The sequence below is a fragment of the Phoxinus phoxinus genome (assembly GCF_949152265.1).
Source record: "Phoxinus phoxinus genome assembly, chromosome: 22".
NCBI lineage: Eukaryota > Metazoa > Chordata > Actinopteri > Cypriniformes > Leuciscidae > Phoxinus > Phoxinus phoxinus.
The window spans coordinates 15,343,453-15,360,052 of record NC_136897.1 but is presented as its reverse complement, the minus strand read 5'-3'; the positions used below and the strand labels follow the sequence as shown (position 1 = coordinate 15,360,052).

The 16,600-nt window shown below is 36.6% G+C and overlaps 1 protein-coding gene across 4 annotated transcripts; it reads left to right on the top strand.

The window, feature by feature from the left end:
• Window positions 1–1,051: 1,051 nt before the first annotated feature.
• phtf1 (putative homeodomain transcription factor 1) lies at window positions 1,052–16,166 on the top strand. 4 transcript variants are annotated; one of them, XM_079596821.1, is made up of 18 exons: window positions 1,111–1,636; window positions 1,868–1,955; window positions 2,046–2,102; window positions 2,203–2,272; window positions 4,489–4,647; window positions 4,847–5,027; window positions 6,162–6,282; window positions 6,377–6,547; window positions 6,625–6,873; window positions 8,262–8,390; window positions 8,631–8,900; window positions 9,941–10,072; window positions 10,595–10,681; window positions 12,511–12,561; window positions 14,295–14,450; window positions 14,587–14,682; window positions 14,765–14,890; window positions 15,179–16,166. In XM_079596821.1, the coding sequence occupies exons 2-18, from the start codon at window positions 1,926–1,928 to the stop codon at window positions 15,197–15,199; spliced, it is 2,106 nt and encodes a 701-aa protein (XP_079452947.1). In that variant the 5' UTR covers window positions 1,111–1,636; window positions 1,868–1,925; the 3' UTR covers window positions 15,200–16,166. The 4 variants fall into 4 exon arrangements, with proteins under 4 accessions (XP_079452948.1, XP_079452947.1, XP_079452946.1 ...); XM_079596820.1 differs by having other exon boundaries at window positions 6,368–6,547; XM_079596822.1 differs by lacking the exon at window positions 12,511–12,561 and having other exon boundaries at window positions 1,052–1,636; window positions 6,368–6,547.
• Window positions 16,167–16,600: the final 434 nt, after the last annotated feature.

The window sequence follows — 16,600 nt, the reverse complement described above, 5'->3', positions numbered from 1 at the left end:
GAAATTAAGTGACATAACCTATCCAAAAGAGTGTGGGTGTAGAGTATATTTATATCAAAAGTTATGTAGACAGTCATCACAGTAATGCAGAACTGCAAGTAGTAACTAACAATATTATCATAAAATTATTGTTAGCTGCAATCATTTTTTATCCAACAAGTTCAAGGTCAGAGTGGAAAAGCCTGTGAACAGCCTTGATTGTCTTGATTACTGACTTTAATTTTGAATATGACTCGAATTTCTTTCATTTAACAAATATTATTCAAATAAGTCAACAACACCCATATACAATTTATGCCGTTAGGTACTGTGATCATTTTATTTAGTCAGAGAGGAGCAAACATATGAATTCAGTTATAGAAATTAGTTTTTTTTTTTTTTTTTTTTTTTGCTTGTATAGTGACTACAGATATTATATAAAAATGGAATGAAGAGCCAGATTGAAGTTTAAAAGATGATCTCTTCTTGATCTCAGGTGAAAATAGACAAAGCCAAATGAATATTCTCATTAACCTGTTGTGATGTAATCTAATATAATTAAAATGCTGACATCTAATGGTAAAAATCTGGCAGTACATTCTCGTGAGACTTTGTTATTGTGGCAGCAGTGGAACTGTTACTTTTCTCAGCGCGGATACAATGGATCAATCACAGTCATTTGTGATTAGGCTACTGACAAGGCATGTTATTTAGTTATTTTAGAGAGACATTTAACGAGAATTTCCATTTATACGTCGTTAAATTTTTGTATATAAAAAATGTGTGAACGTTAAAAACTGTTAAAAATGGCATAACAATAACGCAGGATTAAGGGTTAAACACACTCTGCATTGTTCAACAAATGAAAAAGAGCACGTCATCCTCTCGTCGCCAACAATCTGTAACTTTCTGCTAACTTAAATCTGTAAGGATGCAACCGTCTTGTTTTTCAAGCAGCCCACTACACATAAAGAATTCAATAGCACTTTTTTGAAGAAAAAAAGTTTATGCTGATGTATGCTCATATGAAAAAAATGAAGCTAGAATTGGTTCAATGTTCAATGTTGACTCCATGAACGCTCGGACCGATCAAGACTGATTCATCGTAAAGATTCGACTCAAAAGAACGACTCGTTTACGAATCAGACTTAGCATTAAACAACACACGTTCACATTGTGTATGAGTTTGACCTGAAATAAAGCATTTCCACTGATCATTTTTATTTTATTTTATTTTTATTTTGACTTATTACTCATGTATTTTGTACACAATACAGTTCCGCCATTGGTGTGACGTTGGTTGTCGTCGCTTGCTTCACACACAAACTTTCAGGCGCTGCGCTGCCGCTGATGATGAGAGTGGGAACTTTAACAATCACTTCTCTTTTACAAGAAGATCCTTCTATCGTCGACCAAATTTAACCGAATTGATGCCATGGTGGTTTGACAGTAAATAAAGTTATCTCACAACTTTAGACTGCTGGTTTTGCATTTTAATGAGATGTTTATGATGTAGCGTCATAGTTTTGCTGTGGTAGGGGGCGAGGTTTGTACTTTCAGCTAACTTAACGTTACAACATAAACATCTGAAAATGTTGACAAGACTCAACACGCGCTGCTGAGGAATCGCAGGCAGATACCTAATATTGGGCTCCAGGTAAGTTTAATATTCTGTAATTTTCCTTGAACTTAGCCTGCAACTTTACCTGTAAGTTAGAGATTTTTATCAGATGCAGTCTAACGTTAGGTAACGTAAGTTACCCGGCGGCTTCTCATTATTTGCACTTGATGAGTCGCTTCCTATTTTTGTTGTACCTTCAAATGCGAGCAGGAGTTTCCTTTTTTTATTGTAAGCGATGACATAATTCGAATATCTGACTTTTTCGAGGAATGAAAAAGTAATTGCCATTACTGCCTGAGAAGACCTGACCTAATGTATTTCAAACATGGCAGGAATATCATGGTATCAGAAAAAGGTGAGTCTTTCTACATCTATCTTACAGTAACAGATTCTATCTTACAGAACAGAAAGTGGTTAAAAGTTCTCTAATCATCTTGTGTCAAAGATTGGAGCATATGATCAGCAGATTTGGGAAAAATCACTGGAACAGAATGAGCTCAAGGTAATGTGGCAGTTTGTGTTAGCTGCATAGATGTGTTACTTAAATATTGTGTAAAATGTATGCAATCAGATGTGTGAAACTGTTCCTTATTTTTGAGCAGGGCTTTGGAAGCAAACCTAAGAAGACTGGCCATATCAAGCCAGACCTCATTGATGTTGACTTAGTGAGAGGTGAGTTAGCATCTGAATCTATTGCGTATAATTGTTATAAGCTGTCATATCATACCTGGCTGTACTGTAAAAATGTACGGTATAACAGGCAGCAACGGTTGCCAGAAATTCATTGTAAAAAGTGACATTGTTTCAGGAATCACAGGATGACATTTTCATGTTTTACAGTTTAAAACCAGATATTATAATTCAAATATACAATATTAATATATCAACTTATTTCAACTACTAAGTTAACTAAAGATAATGAAGTGGAATGTATCATACAGGGGCTTCTGGGAACAACCTGTTTCAATTTTCACTGGAAATACATAGTTTTAAATAACTAATAGTATATTAATGTCAAGTGTAAATAATAAGTCCATAAATTATAAGCTAATATATATACATTTTAATTTACTGTAAAATTACACTACTGTTTAAAAGTTTGGGGTCAGTAAGAATTTTTTGGAAGAAATTAATGCTTTTATTCAGCAATAAAACCGTCAGAAAAGACATTTATAATGTTACAAAATAATTCTTTTTCAAATAAATGCTGTTCTTTTGAACTTTCTATCCATAAAATGGTCCTTAAAAAAGTATCACAGTTTCCACAAAAATATTAAAGGGCACCTATTATGGAATTTTGAAATTTACCTTTCATGTAGTGTGTAACATAGATCTAAGTGAACAAAAACATCCTGCAAAGTTTGAAATATGAAAGTGCACCGTATATAAAGTTATTGTCTTTCAAAAGTAAGAGTCGACTCGGAGTCATTTTTATGAATCGTTAGAAGACCGAAGCTTTTTCTCTGACTAGATGACGTCAACTTGTCAAGTTATTTGAATACGATACGCCCACTTATTGCGCTCCAAGGCCAGGGAAAATATCATGGCGACGAGACGCTGTGTTCTGAAGTGCGACTCAAAAGCCAACTTTTTTCATCTGCCCAAGGAGGAGCATTTGAAGACTAAGTGGCTACAATTCATATAACTATAGCACAGAAGTGTAGTCCGAGCCTTGTGCTTTGTTCACGCCATTTTGAAGGCGATTGCTTTTTAAATGCAATCAAACTTGGATTCGCGAGCCGGCTGATATTGAACGAAGATTCATTTCTAAGTGTATTTGCATCAGCTTCCTCCTCCGTATCACAACCTGTAAGTGTTATTAATAATTGTTGCTTTTATGTTTTATGTAGCATGATTAATAATTATTTTGTTTGTTGTGTAAGCACCGTTTAGCTTCTAGGTCTTCAATGACAATTGTATTGAGATATGTGAAGTGTTTGTCGTTGTTTTCGGAGTTGTCTTAAAGAATAGAGTAATACCTCGTAGTAACGTAACTGCATTTTTTTTTTTTTTTTTAAACGTTATGTTTATGCATCGGGCTAGCGCAAACAAAGACTGATTGTGCTTTTACAATATGAACTCTGGGCTATGCTCGCTAACATAACATTAAATTCTTTATCTTATTTTTAGTTTTTTACTACAAACTACAAAGCAGTGGACTATAATCATTATAATAACACGATTGAATTGATAAAAGCATCATTGTACTCCGTGTTAAACAATAAGTATTATCTCTATAAACACTGCTGGGTCATCTGACCAATCAACGCAGATTAGCGTCGCGCAAAGGAGGGGTTTGAAAAATGAGTTCGTTGAACGAATCATTTGGGAGTCGGTGAGCAAATCAAGTAAAAATAAATGCATATTATACGAAAACAAAAGTGTTTTTTGACATTGCATGCACGTAAAACTGTTGTTGGGGACTCCCCAAACAACATTAGGAACATTTTAAATGTCATAATAGGTGCCCTTTAAGCAGCACAACTGTTTTCAGTAGCAAATCAGCATATTCGAATCATTTCTGAAAGATCATGTGACACTGAAGACTGGAGGAATGATGCTGAAAATTCAACTTTGCCATCACAGGAATAAATTAAAATGACATTTAAAAATATATATATTCAAAAAGAAAACATTTTAAGTTGTAATAATATTACTGTATTTTTTTATCAAATACTTTGTCTTTGTGAGCATAAGAGATGTCTTTGAAAAACGTAAACAATCTTACCAACCGCAAACTTTAAAATTTTTAAAAAATGTCACTGTATAGATTACAGCAACTAACAGGTAAACAATTAACGTTGTTGCATTCTTTTCCTAATTAAAAAAGACTAGAGTTTTTACATTATTAATGATGCTGTTTTGAACTAGTGTCTTTACAACTGCAGGTTCCACGTTTAGCAAGACCAAGCCAGAGAGCCCTTGGACCGCTCTGACTCGTAAAGGCTTGGTCAGGGTCCTCTTCTTTCCTTTCTTCTTTCAGTGGTGGATCCAAGTCACATCTAAATGCATCTCCACCCTCATCTTGGTTCTGTATATCCTTCAAGGTGTGCAGTTTTTCTCCTTTTCAGCAAAACAATCACGTAGACATAAAATGTGTTTCCTTAGTCATTCTTTGGATATTTCAGATTTCGTTGAGAGATTGTACATGTAGTTTAATGACAATATTCAAAGTCAATTGGAAATGAATTCAACTTAAAGTTCTCAATGTGATGTCATGATCTGATGGATTTGTGTTGATTGCAGTGGCAGGAGCTGTGTTGTATTTTGAGGTACCAGCAGCCTGTGCCAGTGAGGTTGTGGGTCCATTGTGTCTCATGCTGTTGTTGGGTACAGTACACTGCCAAATAGTATCCACAGAAACTTCCAGAAGCCCGGACAACAGCCCTATCCCCAGCCGGACAGCCAGCCCTGTTCGCAGGAAAAGGTTAAGCCACTGCTGTGTCAGATTTGTGAGAGACTGACTCGGAGCCATAAAGGACCAAGTGTTTGTTTGTTTTTCTCTCATCAAATGGCCAATACATCTAATCTTCTGCAAAGCTGGCGGTTTAATCAGCAGTGCCAGTGTTCAGCTGACACTAGTGGGTCAATGACAAATAAGAGTGTCCACAATAAAGAGGAGGAAAAATCTAGTTTAAAACACATGTGCCAAGTTCTTAGAAAATGTACTCGTTGTATTCATGATGATGTCATGTGGATTTGGAAAACGTTACCATTTTCATGAAACCTTTACATTTAATTGCACTAAAAAATGTCCCCTTAACCACCACCAATGATGCGACGGCAGCCATATTGCGCCAGATCGCCCACCACACACCAGCTTATTGGTGGAGAGGAGACCGTGATGAAGCCAATCAGTATATGGGGATGATTAGGAGGCCATGATGGACAGAGGCCAAGGGGAAAATTTGGCCAGGATGCCGGGGTTACACCCCTACTCTTATTTCGAAGGACATCCTGGGATTTTTAATGACCACAGAGAGTCAGGACCTCGGTTTAACGTCTCATCTGTATCTAGAAGCACCAACTGACCCTGACACACAGTCATGAGTATCTGCAGGGTTCCTCTCTATGACATCATATCCGTTTTTTCTTTGTTTCTGCATGTTTGTTGGACTTCTGGCAGACAAATGTTTATATATATATATATATATATATATAAATATAATATATAAACAGTGAAATGATTAGCTTACACTACTTTTCAATTTTAGTTTTTTAGAACAATTGTTTTTTTTCTTCTTCTTTTTTATGATATCAGGACAAAAAATATATAAAAATTATATAATAATTTCCAAAAATAAAAACATGCACATAATACAAGTTCTCAAGTCATTGTATAAATGGATTACATTTAATTTATTTTTGAATAAATTAATTGATCTAACAAATTGCACTGATGTCATTGACCCTAGTGTCAAAACAGGCACCAAATTTGATACATCATTCTATTCATATTATAAAAAACAGAGAGGTTCTGGCTTCTGCTTGGTCAATACTCTATTTTTTTATCTAATTCAATTTGTGTCGTGTTTTCATTTTGGTTGTTGTTTATTCATAGACAGAGGAAGAGTAGAAAAGCAAAGAGGTCTGAGGATGAGGGCAGCAGAGAGGGAGGGATAGTAGAACTCAAACCCCAGCGACTTGAAGACAACCGGCTCTACAGATCAGAGAAGAGACTGGTAAAACACTTTCCTTTCAACTGCACTTTTTGAAAAGTCATGAACATTCATGTTTGTGTTGATTGAGATCCTATGGGCTTTGCAGAACTCCCAGAGGAGGCCTCCGTATGGGGCTTCTGAAGACCCCTCCAGTGAGGAAGAGGAGGCAGATGAAGCAGAGCTGCAAAGAGAGAGGCTTTTCTCATCGGCGCCTCCAAAATATGCCCGAGCGCTCAGGAATAGACTTCACAAAGTCCCCAAGAACAATTCGCCACCACAGACTCAAGTGAGTATCTGAAAAACGAAGGCAAAGGTCTGTAAAATAGTTCAGAATATTCATTACCATTGTGTGATTGCATACAGGGAGACAGTAATGGGATGCCAAAAGACTCCCCGGCTCTGCCACCCGAAGTTGAGCTTCTGCGGCCTTCACAGGGCTCGCGTCCAGCGTCTGACACAGATGATATGTTATGGGAGGAGCTTCTGCATGATCCTGACTCCGCCTCCACAGGAAGCAGTGACAGTGGGGAGGAGGAGCATCACAGTCATAGCCACTCCCTCCCTCTGCCCAGCATCACTCTGACTAGTGATGAGGATGAGGCCTTACCGCAGGTGGGCTGCAGTTTTACTGTAAAAATTGTAATGTGACTTTGCTTAAAGGGATAGTTCACCCAAAATGAACCAATGAGGTTCATTCTCATGTGTTTACGCAGTGCGTTTGAGCTTCCGCAAGAACCAGTGAGGTTTGTTCCCGCGGAGTTTTAACCCCTCCAGCGCAAATTAAGATTATGCTGTGAACTGGTTTGCGGTAATACATTTTTACATTGTGAACACTTCTTGTGTGAGCTACACAACACACTTATGTCACGTGTCACAAGTTACGTCCCTCTCGTGATCACTCGTATGATAGCAGATTGTAAACAATGATTTAAACGTTACAAATATTTGTATTTTTTTTACACACACCTATCACTTCACTTCAGAAGACATTTATTTATCCACTGGGGTTGTATGGATTACTGTCACGATTGCTTTGTGTTTTTTTAATGCCATTAAATAAACTCAGCGATGGATTATTTTACCTATAAATCTTTGTTTGTTCATCTGAAGAAAGAAAGTCTGTATGAAAATATACTCCACTTTACTGCAAAAATGTGGGTTCTTTTAATTCAGCCAAGAGGTCAAGCCGTGGCTTATCGATCTTCTATTGGTCAGACGTCTTCACATGATACGAAATCTCAAACTTGAACTTTGGAACATGCCGAAATGTGAAACTTCTTCGCATGAGCTACCGTTTCCTGTCTGCCGCATTCGTATGAGTATGAATGGAAGTCAATGGATCTAGAAGTGTAGTGTGACCACCCCTTTAGAATATAGTAAGTAAGTTGTTTAGACAGGCAACAAATCACATACTTAACAATAATTACCTAATTAATTATTCATGTGCTGTGCACAGTTTGTATATATACTTTCATGCATCTTTCATTTTAGTGTCTGTCTGAAGGCAACGATTAAAATGTCGAACCACAACAGCAAATGCATTTAAATTACTGTACATAGATAGACCAGCAATTCTGAGCACAACCTTATGAATATGCCAATAATAATGTTAACCCAGGGTTTATTATTGTGTAGTGTGAAATTTGTAAATATAACTCCACGGGATTAGCTTAATTCAGGATAATGTTAATCCAGGGCAAAAAAATAATATTTTTCAAGATTAAACTGTTTTCACACCACATGACATTATACAACCTGAACTGACCTTGCCATGTCACCAAAAAGGTCAAATAATCTGATATTTCAAGAAATGTATTGAACTTGACAGTCATTAGGTAATTACAACCATGCTTATAGAATAGCCATTTAAAGTGTGGAATTCATAACTGACCTTAACTCCTTTAATTTACTAGGGTTAACAACCTCAAACAGCATGTAGGTGGCATAGAAAGGACTCTGACTACATTATTAATGTTGTTCTTAATTGAATCTCCCTTTAGCACCAGTTCTCATGGCTGCAGGCTTGTCACCCCTCCAAAGACCGCGTCAGTGCCATAATCTGGGAGCAAGGAGAGTGTAAAAAAGCTGATATGTCTGTGCTGGAGATCAGTGGTATCATTCTCACACGAGTAAAGTCCTTCTTTACCTCTCTGTCTTGTTTATTTCTTCTTAAGTAGTTTAAATTGCCTGGAAAGGAAAGAGAACTGTTGTCTTTCTCTCTTAAAGTACATTTTATTCAAAGTCAATGTAAACATCTCCATGTAAGCCTTTGAACACTGACTGTTTTAGAGATTTGCATTGGTGTTTGCATTTCAGAAGTAACAGGTCAGTGTTGCTGTTAACTGACGCTGAATGATTTCTGTCTCCAGGTGAAGGTGGTTGAGCAAGGGATGGGTTATCTTATTTTCGGGAGCTTGGTCACAGCCTCACTGGCTCTGCTGCCATACTGCTTCAGACTGGCACAGAAACTGGATGTTGCCAATCTCAATTCTGTTTCCCTCGAGGAACTTCCAGCAGTGGCCATCGGGCCGCCTTGTGCCTTGTCTTATGCGTTCTTCATCATCACCACAATGGAAAGAGTTTTCCTCTCTGGACTCTTCTTCTTCATGATGTGTGTGGCTGAGAGGACGTATAAACAGGTGAAGATGAAAATGAGTTCTCTTCAATTTGTATGTTGCACTCTGGAGTGTTTGCATTAATGCTATGTTTGAGGCCACCATTTGACTAAAACGCTAATTTCCGTAATGTTACATTATGTTCAGGTCTATATTCTAATACATTTTTTACATTTTAAGTTATATAAATGGGCATTTGCTGATGCATTTTGAGCTAACATGCATTAACTAATGTTAAAAAATTTAACTTTATTGTAAAGTGTGCTGAGCCTTAGGGTACGGTTTAGAGCTGCATGATTCTGGATAAATTGAGAATCAACATTTTTTTGTTCCAAATAGAGATTATGATTCTCCCACAATTCTGAAAAGACAACTAACATGTCATTTACTAGAGGTTCTGACAAAATCAGTGTTTATATGCGAAATATAATTTTTTATCCCAGTACTTCTGATTAGTGGCAACGCCACGCGCAAATCTGAATGTTCTGGTGAGCTTTTGTCAAAGCTTTAATAGACACTGGAGAATCGTTGTAAGTAAGGAATAAGGTCACGTGGGTGTTTGAATCAAGATTGCAATCTTTTAACGAATAATTGTGCAGCTCTAGTATGTTTACACGACAATAATGTACTAAACACGGAAAAGTTTTTCTTTGGGTTTTTTTAGCGACAATGTTGTCAAAGCATTCCCCGTTCACACGGATCTGTGAAAACAACTAAAAATTCTGTATTATGCATGCCAGGCCAGTAGTTGGCGATGTCACTTTATAAATAAACACTACATGCCTTTATACTGAATATGTAACACGCTTGTGCATGACGTCTGTTTTCACAAATTTGCGTTTTTGTAGTTTGCACGAAAACGATAACGGTATCATATTCAAAAACTTGCACAAAATCCTATTTTCAGGCCCCAAAAACACCTTTGTGGCGTAAATGAACGGCCAAATCACATAAAGTTTTCCGTTTTTAGTTGAAAATGGTGTCTGTAAACGCCCCTTTAGTGCCACAATATCTGTATAACCCCAGACAGGATTTTTGTTCTAAACAAGTGATGTCATCCACAGCGCCTTTTATTTGCGAAACTTTTCAGCCATCTCACATCTGCACGCAAAGCCAAAAAATCAGAGATTCCTCACTTTCGCCTGAAGAAAGTACAGAATATCAAGATGTGGCTTTCACTTCGATCATTCCTGAAGGTATCCTCTTCCTACTACAGTTTACATGTAGTGATGCTCAATATATCAGTACCATATCATGTGTTAGCAATATTTTATTTATTTATCAAACATATTAAAGAAGAAACTGAAATGTAACTGATATTTATTAATATTAGTTACATTTACATTACCTTTCCTGTCATCTAATGCTCTCATAATGTTCATCTATTAATAATAATTTATTAACCCCTTTAAATGTAATCTTAATCAAATCTCAAAGTAAATATTTTTGCCTACATATGCCTTTTAGTGTTTTATATTTGTATTTATTTAGACAAAATAGTATAGAAAACATGTGTTTTTGTCCTCTATAGACTTAGGGGTAAAAGCTTTTTGTTTGCTTTTGTTAATCCAACTTGCTTAACCAGTCTGTTTATATAAGCACAAATGACAGTGAATTTGTGTTTTTGCTGGCTGTGACATTTGTGTTGTGCAGTTTACAGATACCTAGTTCACATTATATGAAGATCAATTTAATAATTTCTTTGTTCTATTTAACAGAGACGAGGCCCTCAGCGCTCTGTTGATGTCATTGTGTCATCGATTTTCCTCCTGGCTTTGTCTATTGCCTTTATCATCTGTGCCCAGGTCAGCTATTGTTCTACTCCACAATGTTTTTGACACACCCTTTAGACATATTTTTTAAGCTTTGCCTTCAAAAAAAATCATATTCCTGTTCCATCTGTACCTTCAACCCTTAATGCATGAATGTTTCGCCAATCATTATTACATATTCGGGTCTTTACCGACCCGGATCTATATCTATTGCAGATGGCTCTCTAACTGCTGCAACTCCTGATATTTGAATAACAATTAAAAAAATGATAAATTAAGCATAAATCGTTAGCTTTTGATACTAAGAAGAGTTCAATTTGAGCAGATAATGGCTGCCAAGATTAGCCCATATTCTCAAACATATTCTCAAAGCTATCATTTTCAACATCTTTAAAATAATTATTTTGATCGCTGGCAGCTTCTTCACCAGATCCACCATCAAGACAGTGACACTAATATTTGCACACAGTTTTTGCTCTGCAGTAAAATGCTGGGCCATTTCAAGTAGAACACAGATAGAAAAAAAAATGCTTTAAGTTGTTCAGGGAGGTCTAAAGACCAATTTATACTTCTGCGTCGGGTGCGCGCAGTAGATACGGCGTAGCATACGCATAGACGTGTACCATACGCCGTACCCTTCGCCGTACCCTGACGCGCACCTCCTCAAAAATGTAACTACACGTTGCGACGACACGGACCGCAAGATCTGTGATTGGTCGGCTTGGTTGCATTGCGTTTCCTCCTACGCGTTTCCGGCGTGTTCTTCTGCACCGCCCGCCATTTTTAAATTCAGAAGTTCTGTAAATTCAGAAATTTCACTAAAATGTACTGTTTTTCCAACTCTATAAGCTCCAGCTCCAACATGATCCGCTCTCTTTCAGTCGCCATTGCTTGTAGTAGCCAAATCAAAACAGCCACGAGGAATCTATACACAGTGGAACATTAAAACCCGCCCCCGGCAACTAGCGTTTCGGCGATGTAACTGCAGAGCAACGCAGACATAAACGCAGAAGTATAAATGCTCACGATGGCGTCGCCTACGTGTGTAGCCTACGACGTACACTACGGCGTACACCCGACGCAGAAGTATAAATCAGCCTTAACAGTAGTACAGGTATTCAGGTAAGAAATACTACCTACAGAAATTGAATAAAGTAATCAAATGTAAAATAACAGTGCATAGTCTTTTTTTTTATAAACCCTTATTAAAGCTACTAAAGTTACTCAGTCAAGAGCAGTCAGTGATTTTCTCTGTATCTTTTGTTGTTTGAATTAACATTAAGCACAGCAGCGAGTTTAGGCTACTGTCACTTTAAGAACTAATGCACGGATCGAAATGCGATTTTTCTCCCGACTGTTTACTTTCACTGTACAAGGAATAACCGACTGTTTAAATGAATACTCACCAAAACGGGCAGTTTGAGATATTTTTTGTGTGTATTTATCCTTTCATGTGAAAGAGAAGTCAATTCAGCACTGGTATGCTGTGAGAGGCGGCTTTCAGCGCACGCTTAATGAAAACCATCCTGAATTGAGTTCTCTTTCACGTCGTCTTGCGCTTAAATAGTTAAATTGGCAAAACACACGCAAATGCATGATACAGCTGTCCAGGGTCCTTATATTGAGCCTTGTATTGTTGTACATTTCTTTGGGCCTGTTTACACCTGGTCACTTCATGTGTTTTTACTGATCGGATAGCATGATCTGATTTGTTAAAACAGTTCCATTTACACTTGGCCATGTAAATGCGTCTCCACAAAACGAATATAAATCCGATGTTCAATTCCCTCGCTACATGCAAATCTAACGGATTTTACGCCAACTAAAGTAACAGATATGAGCTGCATTTTATTTATCATCAGCGAATTTCAAGATCAAAGACAGCAATAGGAGAGAGAGCGCCATCAGCACTGGTAAGATAATTTAGTCTCACTACTTTAATGAAGATGATTGTGTGTTGACCGTCTGCGACTTGCTTTCAGTTTCATTTGCGGCAGTTTGTCCGTCGCCTCGGCTACTCATTTGTGGCGGTTTACACTTGTCCAGTTTCGTTTGGAATGTGTCTCGGACAACCTCCTCCTGAAGTGGTTTGAGTGATCGGATTTAAATCCGTCTTGGAAGCGTTTCGAGGGGCATTTACACCTGGTCTATTCACGATCGGATAGCTATCCAGAGAGAACGCATGAAGTGACCAGGTGTAAACAGGCCCTTTGTGTTTTCCCGGAGATTATGACGCTTGAGTTTTCCTTGACATCAAATGTGAAATTTATACATACAATTGTGCTCATAAGTTTACATACACCTTGCAGAATCTGCAAAATGTTAATGTTATTTTAACAAAATAAAGGGGATCATACAAAATGCATGTTATATTTAGTACTGTCCTGAATAAGATATTTTAGATAAAATATGTTTACATATAGTCCACAAGACAAAAAAAATGCTGAATTTATAAAAATGACCCTGTTCAAAAGTGTGTTGTTACCTGGATGATCGACATCTGGTTTGTGATGGTTGTTCTTAAGTCTCTTGTTTGTCCTGAGCAGTTAAACTGCCCGATGTTCTTCTGAAAAATTCTTCAGGTCCGGCAAATTCTTCAGTTTTCCAGCATCTTTTGCATATTTTAACCCTTTCCAGCAGTGACTGTATGATTTTGTGATCCATCTTTTCACACTGAGGACAATTGAGAGACTCAAACACAACTTTATTAAAAGGTTCAAACATTCACTGATACTCCAGAGGAAAATACAATTCATTAAGAGCAGGGGGTTGAAAACTTTTTGAATTTGAAGATCAAGGTAAATTGTACTTCATTTGTCTTCCGGGAAATGTGTAAGTATCTTCTGTTGCTTCTGAAGGCCAGTACTAAATGGAAGAAGAAAACAAAATCATATTTAAACAAAATAAGAAATTCATCCTATTCAAAAGTGTTCAGACTGTTAACTAAAACTATTAAAAATCATTTTAATTTTGTTCATTGAATTAAAGCTCAAATAAAATATAAAAATGTAAAGAAAAAAACTTAAATGGGAAAAAAAACTTAAAAACTTATACATTTAAGCTGAAGTATTAAAATTACTAAAACTAAAACCCGAAATAGAAATAAATGAAAACTAAATAGTAATATTTAATGACAAAAGCACAACAAAATACTAAAACTTAAAATAAAATATGTAAGTGAAAATATATAAATAAAAGCTAACTCAAAATATTTATAAATACTATAATAGTATATAAATAATAATATAACACTGTCACTCAGGTTCTCAAACTTCATATATATATATATATATATATATATATATATTATATATATACACAGTGCTTAGCATAAGTGAACACACCCATGCTAAAGTTGGGTATACATATATACCCATACATATATATATATATATATATATATATATATATATATATATATATATATATGTATTCTGTCATTTGGATTTAGTAAGACAAGTAGTAAGCATAAATGGTCCTGACTAGTTGTGTGTGCCATAAAGTCATCTTCAGAGACATAAAAGTGATTTCAGGTGTTTATATAAGGTTAAGTATCATATTAATGTGCTTGTTAAATCTTTTCACAGTTTGAAGATTTGACTAATATAGCAAAAGAAACGGGAAGATAACGTTTGTTGTGTTTCAGCTTTTGCACAGTCATCACACATTTCTGGACTCCGAGACCAACTGGGAGTTGATGGTCTGGTGTGCTGCTCTCACGGTCTTCCTCCTACGCCTCGCTACCCTCGGAGCAGAGACCAACCGAAAATATAGCAACGCTTCTGTGCTTCTGACTGAACAGGTGAGATCAAAATCTCAGCTGCACAGAACAAAGAGGCAGTATTGTTCAGAAACAAGTGAACCATTCACACGTTCAGCGAGGCGCAAATAAATACGGTCAACATTGCTTACGGCTGAGCTGTGCGTTTCTGCTTCAGATAAACTTGTATCTTAAGATGGAGAAGAAACCAAACAAAAAGGACCAGCTGAACATAGTGAACAACGTGCTGAGGCTGGCCACGAAGTTATTAAAAGTGAGACCATTAGAAAAGCATCATTCATCGAGAACAATAAAACATGCTTTGCTTTGCTTTGACCATCATTTGCTGCTTTCAGGAATTGGACACTCCTTTTCGCCTGTTGGGTCTGACGGTGAATCCGCTCGTCTACAATATCACAAGAGTGGTCATCCTGTCAGCCATCTCAGCTGCTGTCAGCGATTTACTAGGGTTCAACATCCGGGTGAGGGGAACATTTGCACTCTTGAGTACAGTGGTTATCTGCACCTGTTTCCTGGGTCTGTTTTATTGTCCCGCTGAAATGCAGATGTCTGTAGTTATTGATCTGTTTTTTTTATGACTTAAGTCATAAATGCATTTGTACTACTTCCTGTTATCAGGACAGTTAGAGTTGCTCACTCTTTATAGTGTTTGACTTTCATCATACCGGTGTTTAAGCAGTACAAAATATACAAGCAATCTTTAACTAACAGGTTTAACAATGTCCGTCATGTGTTTTTTTTTTTAACAGCTCTGGAAGATTAAACCTTGATGTGATGCCTTTACACTGCCAGCGTCTTAACACTGGGGCCAGACAGACTCTTAAGTGTGCTTGTGCACAACCTACTAAATGACCAAGTTATCTATTAAAAACTGTGCAAATCTACTGACCAAACTTATGCATTTCCTCAATACACTGTGCCTTCGGCCAGACCGAGTAAACCTGTGTTCAGCTCAACCTTGTTGTTGAGTTTTCCTCATTTGAATTGTAGAATCATTAAGCACAGCCGGACTGCAGTGGGTTTTCTTGATGCACTTACGGTAACTACTTAACAGCTTGCTGTTATATTCCAACCAGTGCTCGCTGTTTCTCATAAATGTATCCTCTGCTAGTGTATTATCTGGTCTGGAAGCAACCACTTCAATCAGAACCACTATGTGCCTTGTGGATAGTTGCATATAACAGTACTTTTAGATAGGCTATTTATGAGACATGGATTTGTCAACTGTTGAATGGGCAATTAAATGTAAAAAAAAAATTAGAAAAGGGTACTGAAAAACTTGCACACTGAAGCTCTTGGAGGAAGCACTTTTTATTGGCATTGTATTAAAATAAACAACCCTTTTTCTGAAAGTCATCTGTAATCATCAATCATTTTCCTAATATTTGAGTTTGTGGTTTAGGGGGCACATATGAAATTTCAATATCATTGAATTACAATGTGTTTCTGTTGACTCAAAGAAAATCTTGATTCCTGGCCATTAAATATGCCCCCCAAAAAATAATGTTTTTATATATTTTGTTGTTGTTGTTGTTTTCATTGGATTATCATTAACGGAAAAGTGTGGATTCAGTGATTTTACTGCTGTACTTTTTATACTGCAATCATTGGCAAGCGTTATATATTCTGTATTTTGTTTGTGAAAAAATCTTTTGAATGATTTAATCGTAAACGCTACATGTATGATTAATATGTAAATTACGAATGAGCATTATTAAAACATTTTTAATTATTGTATTTATTTAAGATGTATTTTTTATATTATTATAAAAGCCTCTTATGGCTTTAACGTTATTGGAAAGTATCGAGAAAGGGTCACTGACTGGACAAAATTAGTTCACCAATGAACAAATGGGTGATTCAAATGAGTCGAGTCACTGAAGAATCAAAATCACCATCAGAGCACGCTGTAATGTTTGGTTAAAGGGATAGTTCACCCAAAAATGAACATTTTGTCATCATTTACTCACCCTAATTTTGTTCCAAACCTGTATGAGATTCTTCTGTTGAACACAAAAGAAGATATTTTAAAGAATGTTGGTAATCAAACATTTGATGGCACCGATTGACATCCATAGTATTTTTTTTTTCCTACTATGGAAGTCAATGGGTGTCGTCATGTCTGGTTACAAACGTTCTTTAAAATATCTTTTGTGTTCAACAGAAGAAAG

Bases quoted from the DNA above. Each gene is read 5' to 3' on its own strand.
- phtf1 (XM_079596820.1), top strand. From the start codon at position 1,926: ATGGCAGGAATATCATGGTATCAGAAAAAG. The intron at 2,103-2,202 runs GTAATGTGGCAG...ATTTTTGAGCAG, and splicing joins TGGAACAGAATGAGCTCAAG to GGCTTTGGAAGCAAACCTAA. The intron at 14,891-15,178 runs GTGAGGGGAACA...TTTTTTTAACAG, and splicing joins TACTAGGGTTCAACATCCGG to CTCTGGAAGATTAAACCTTG.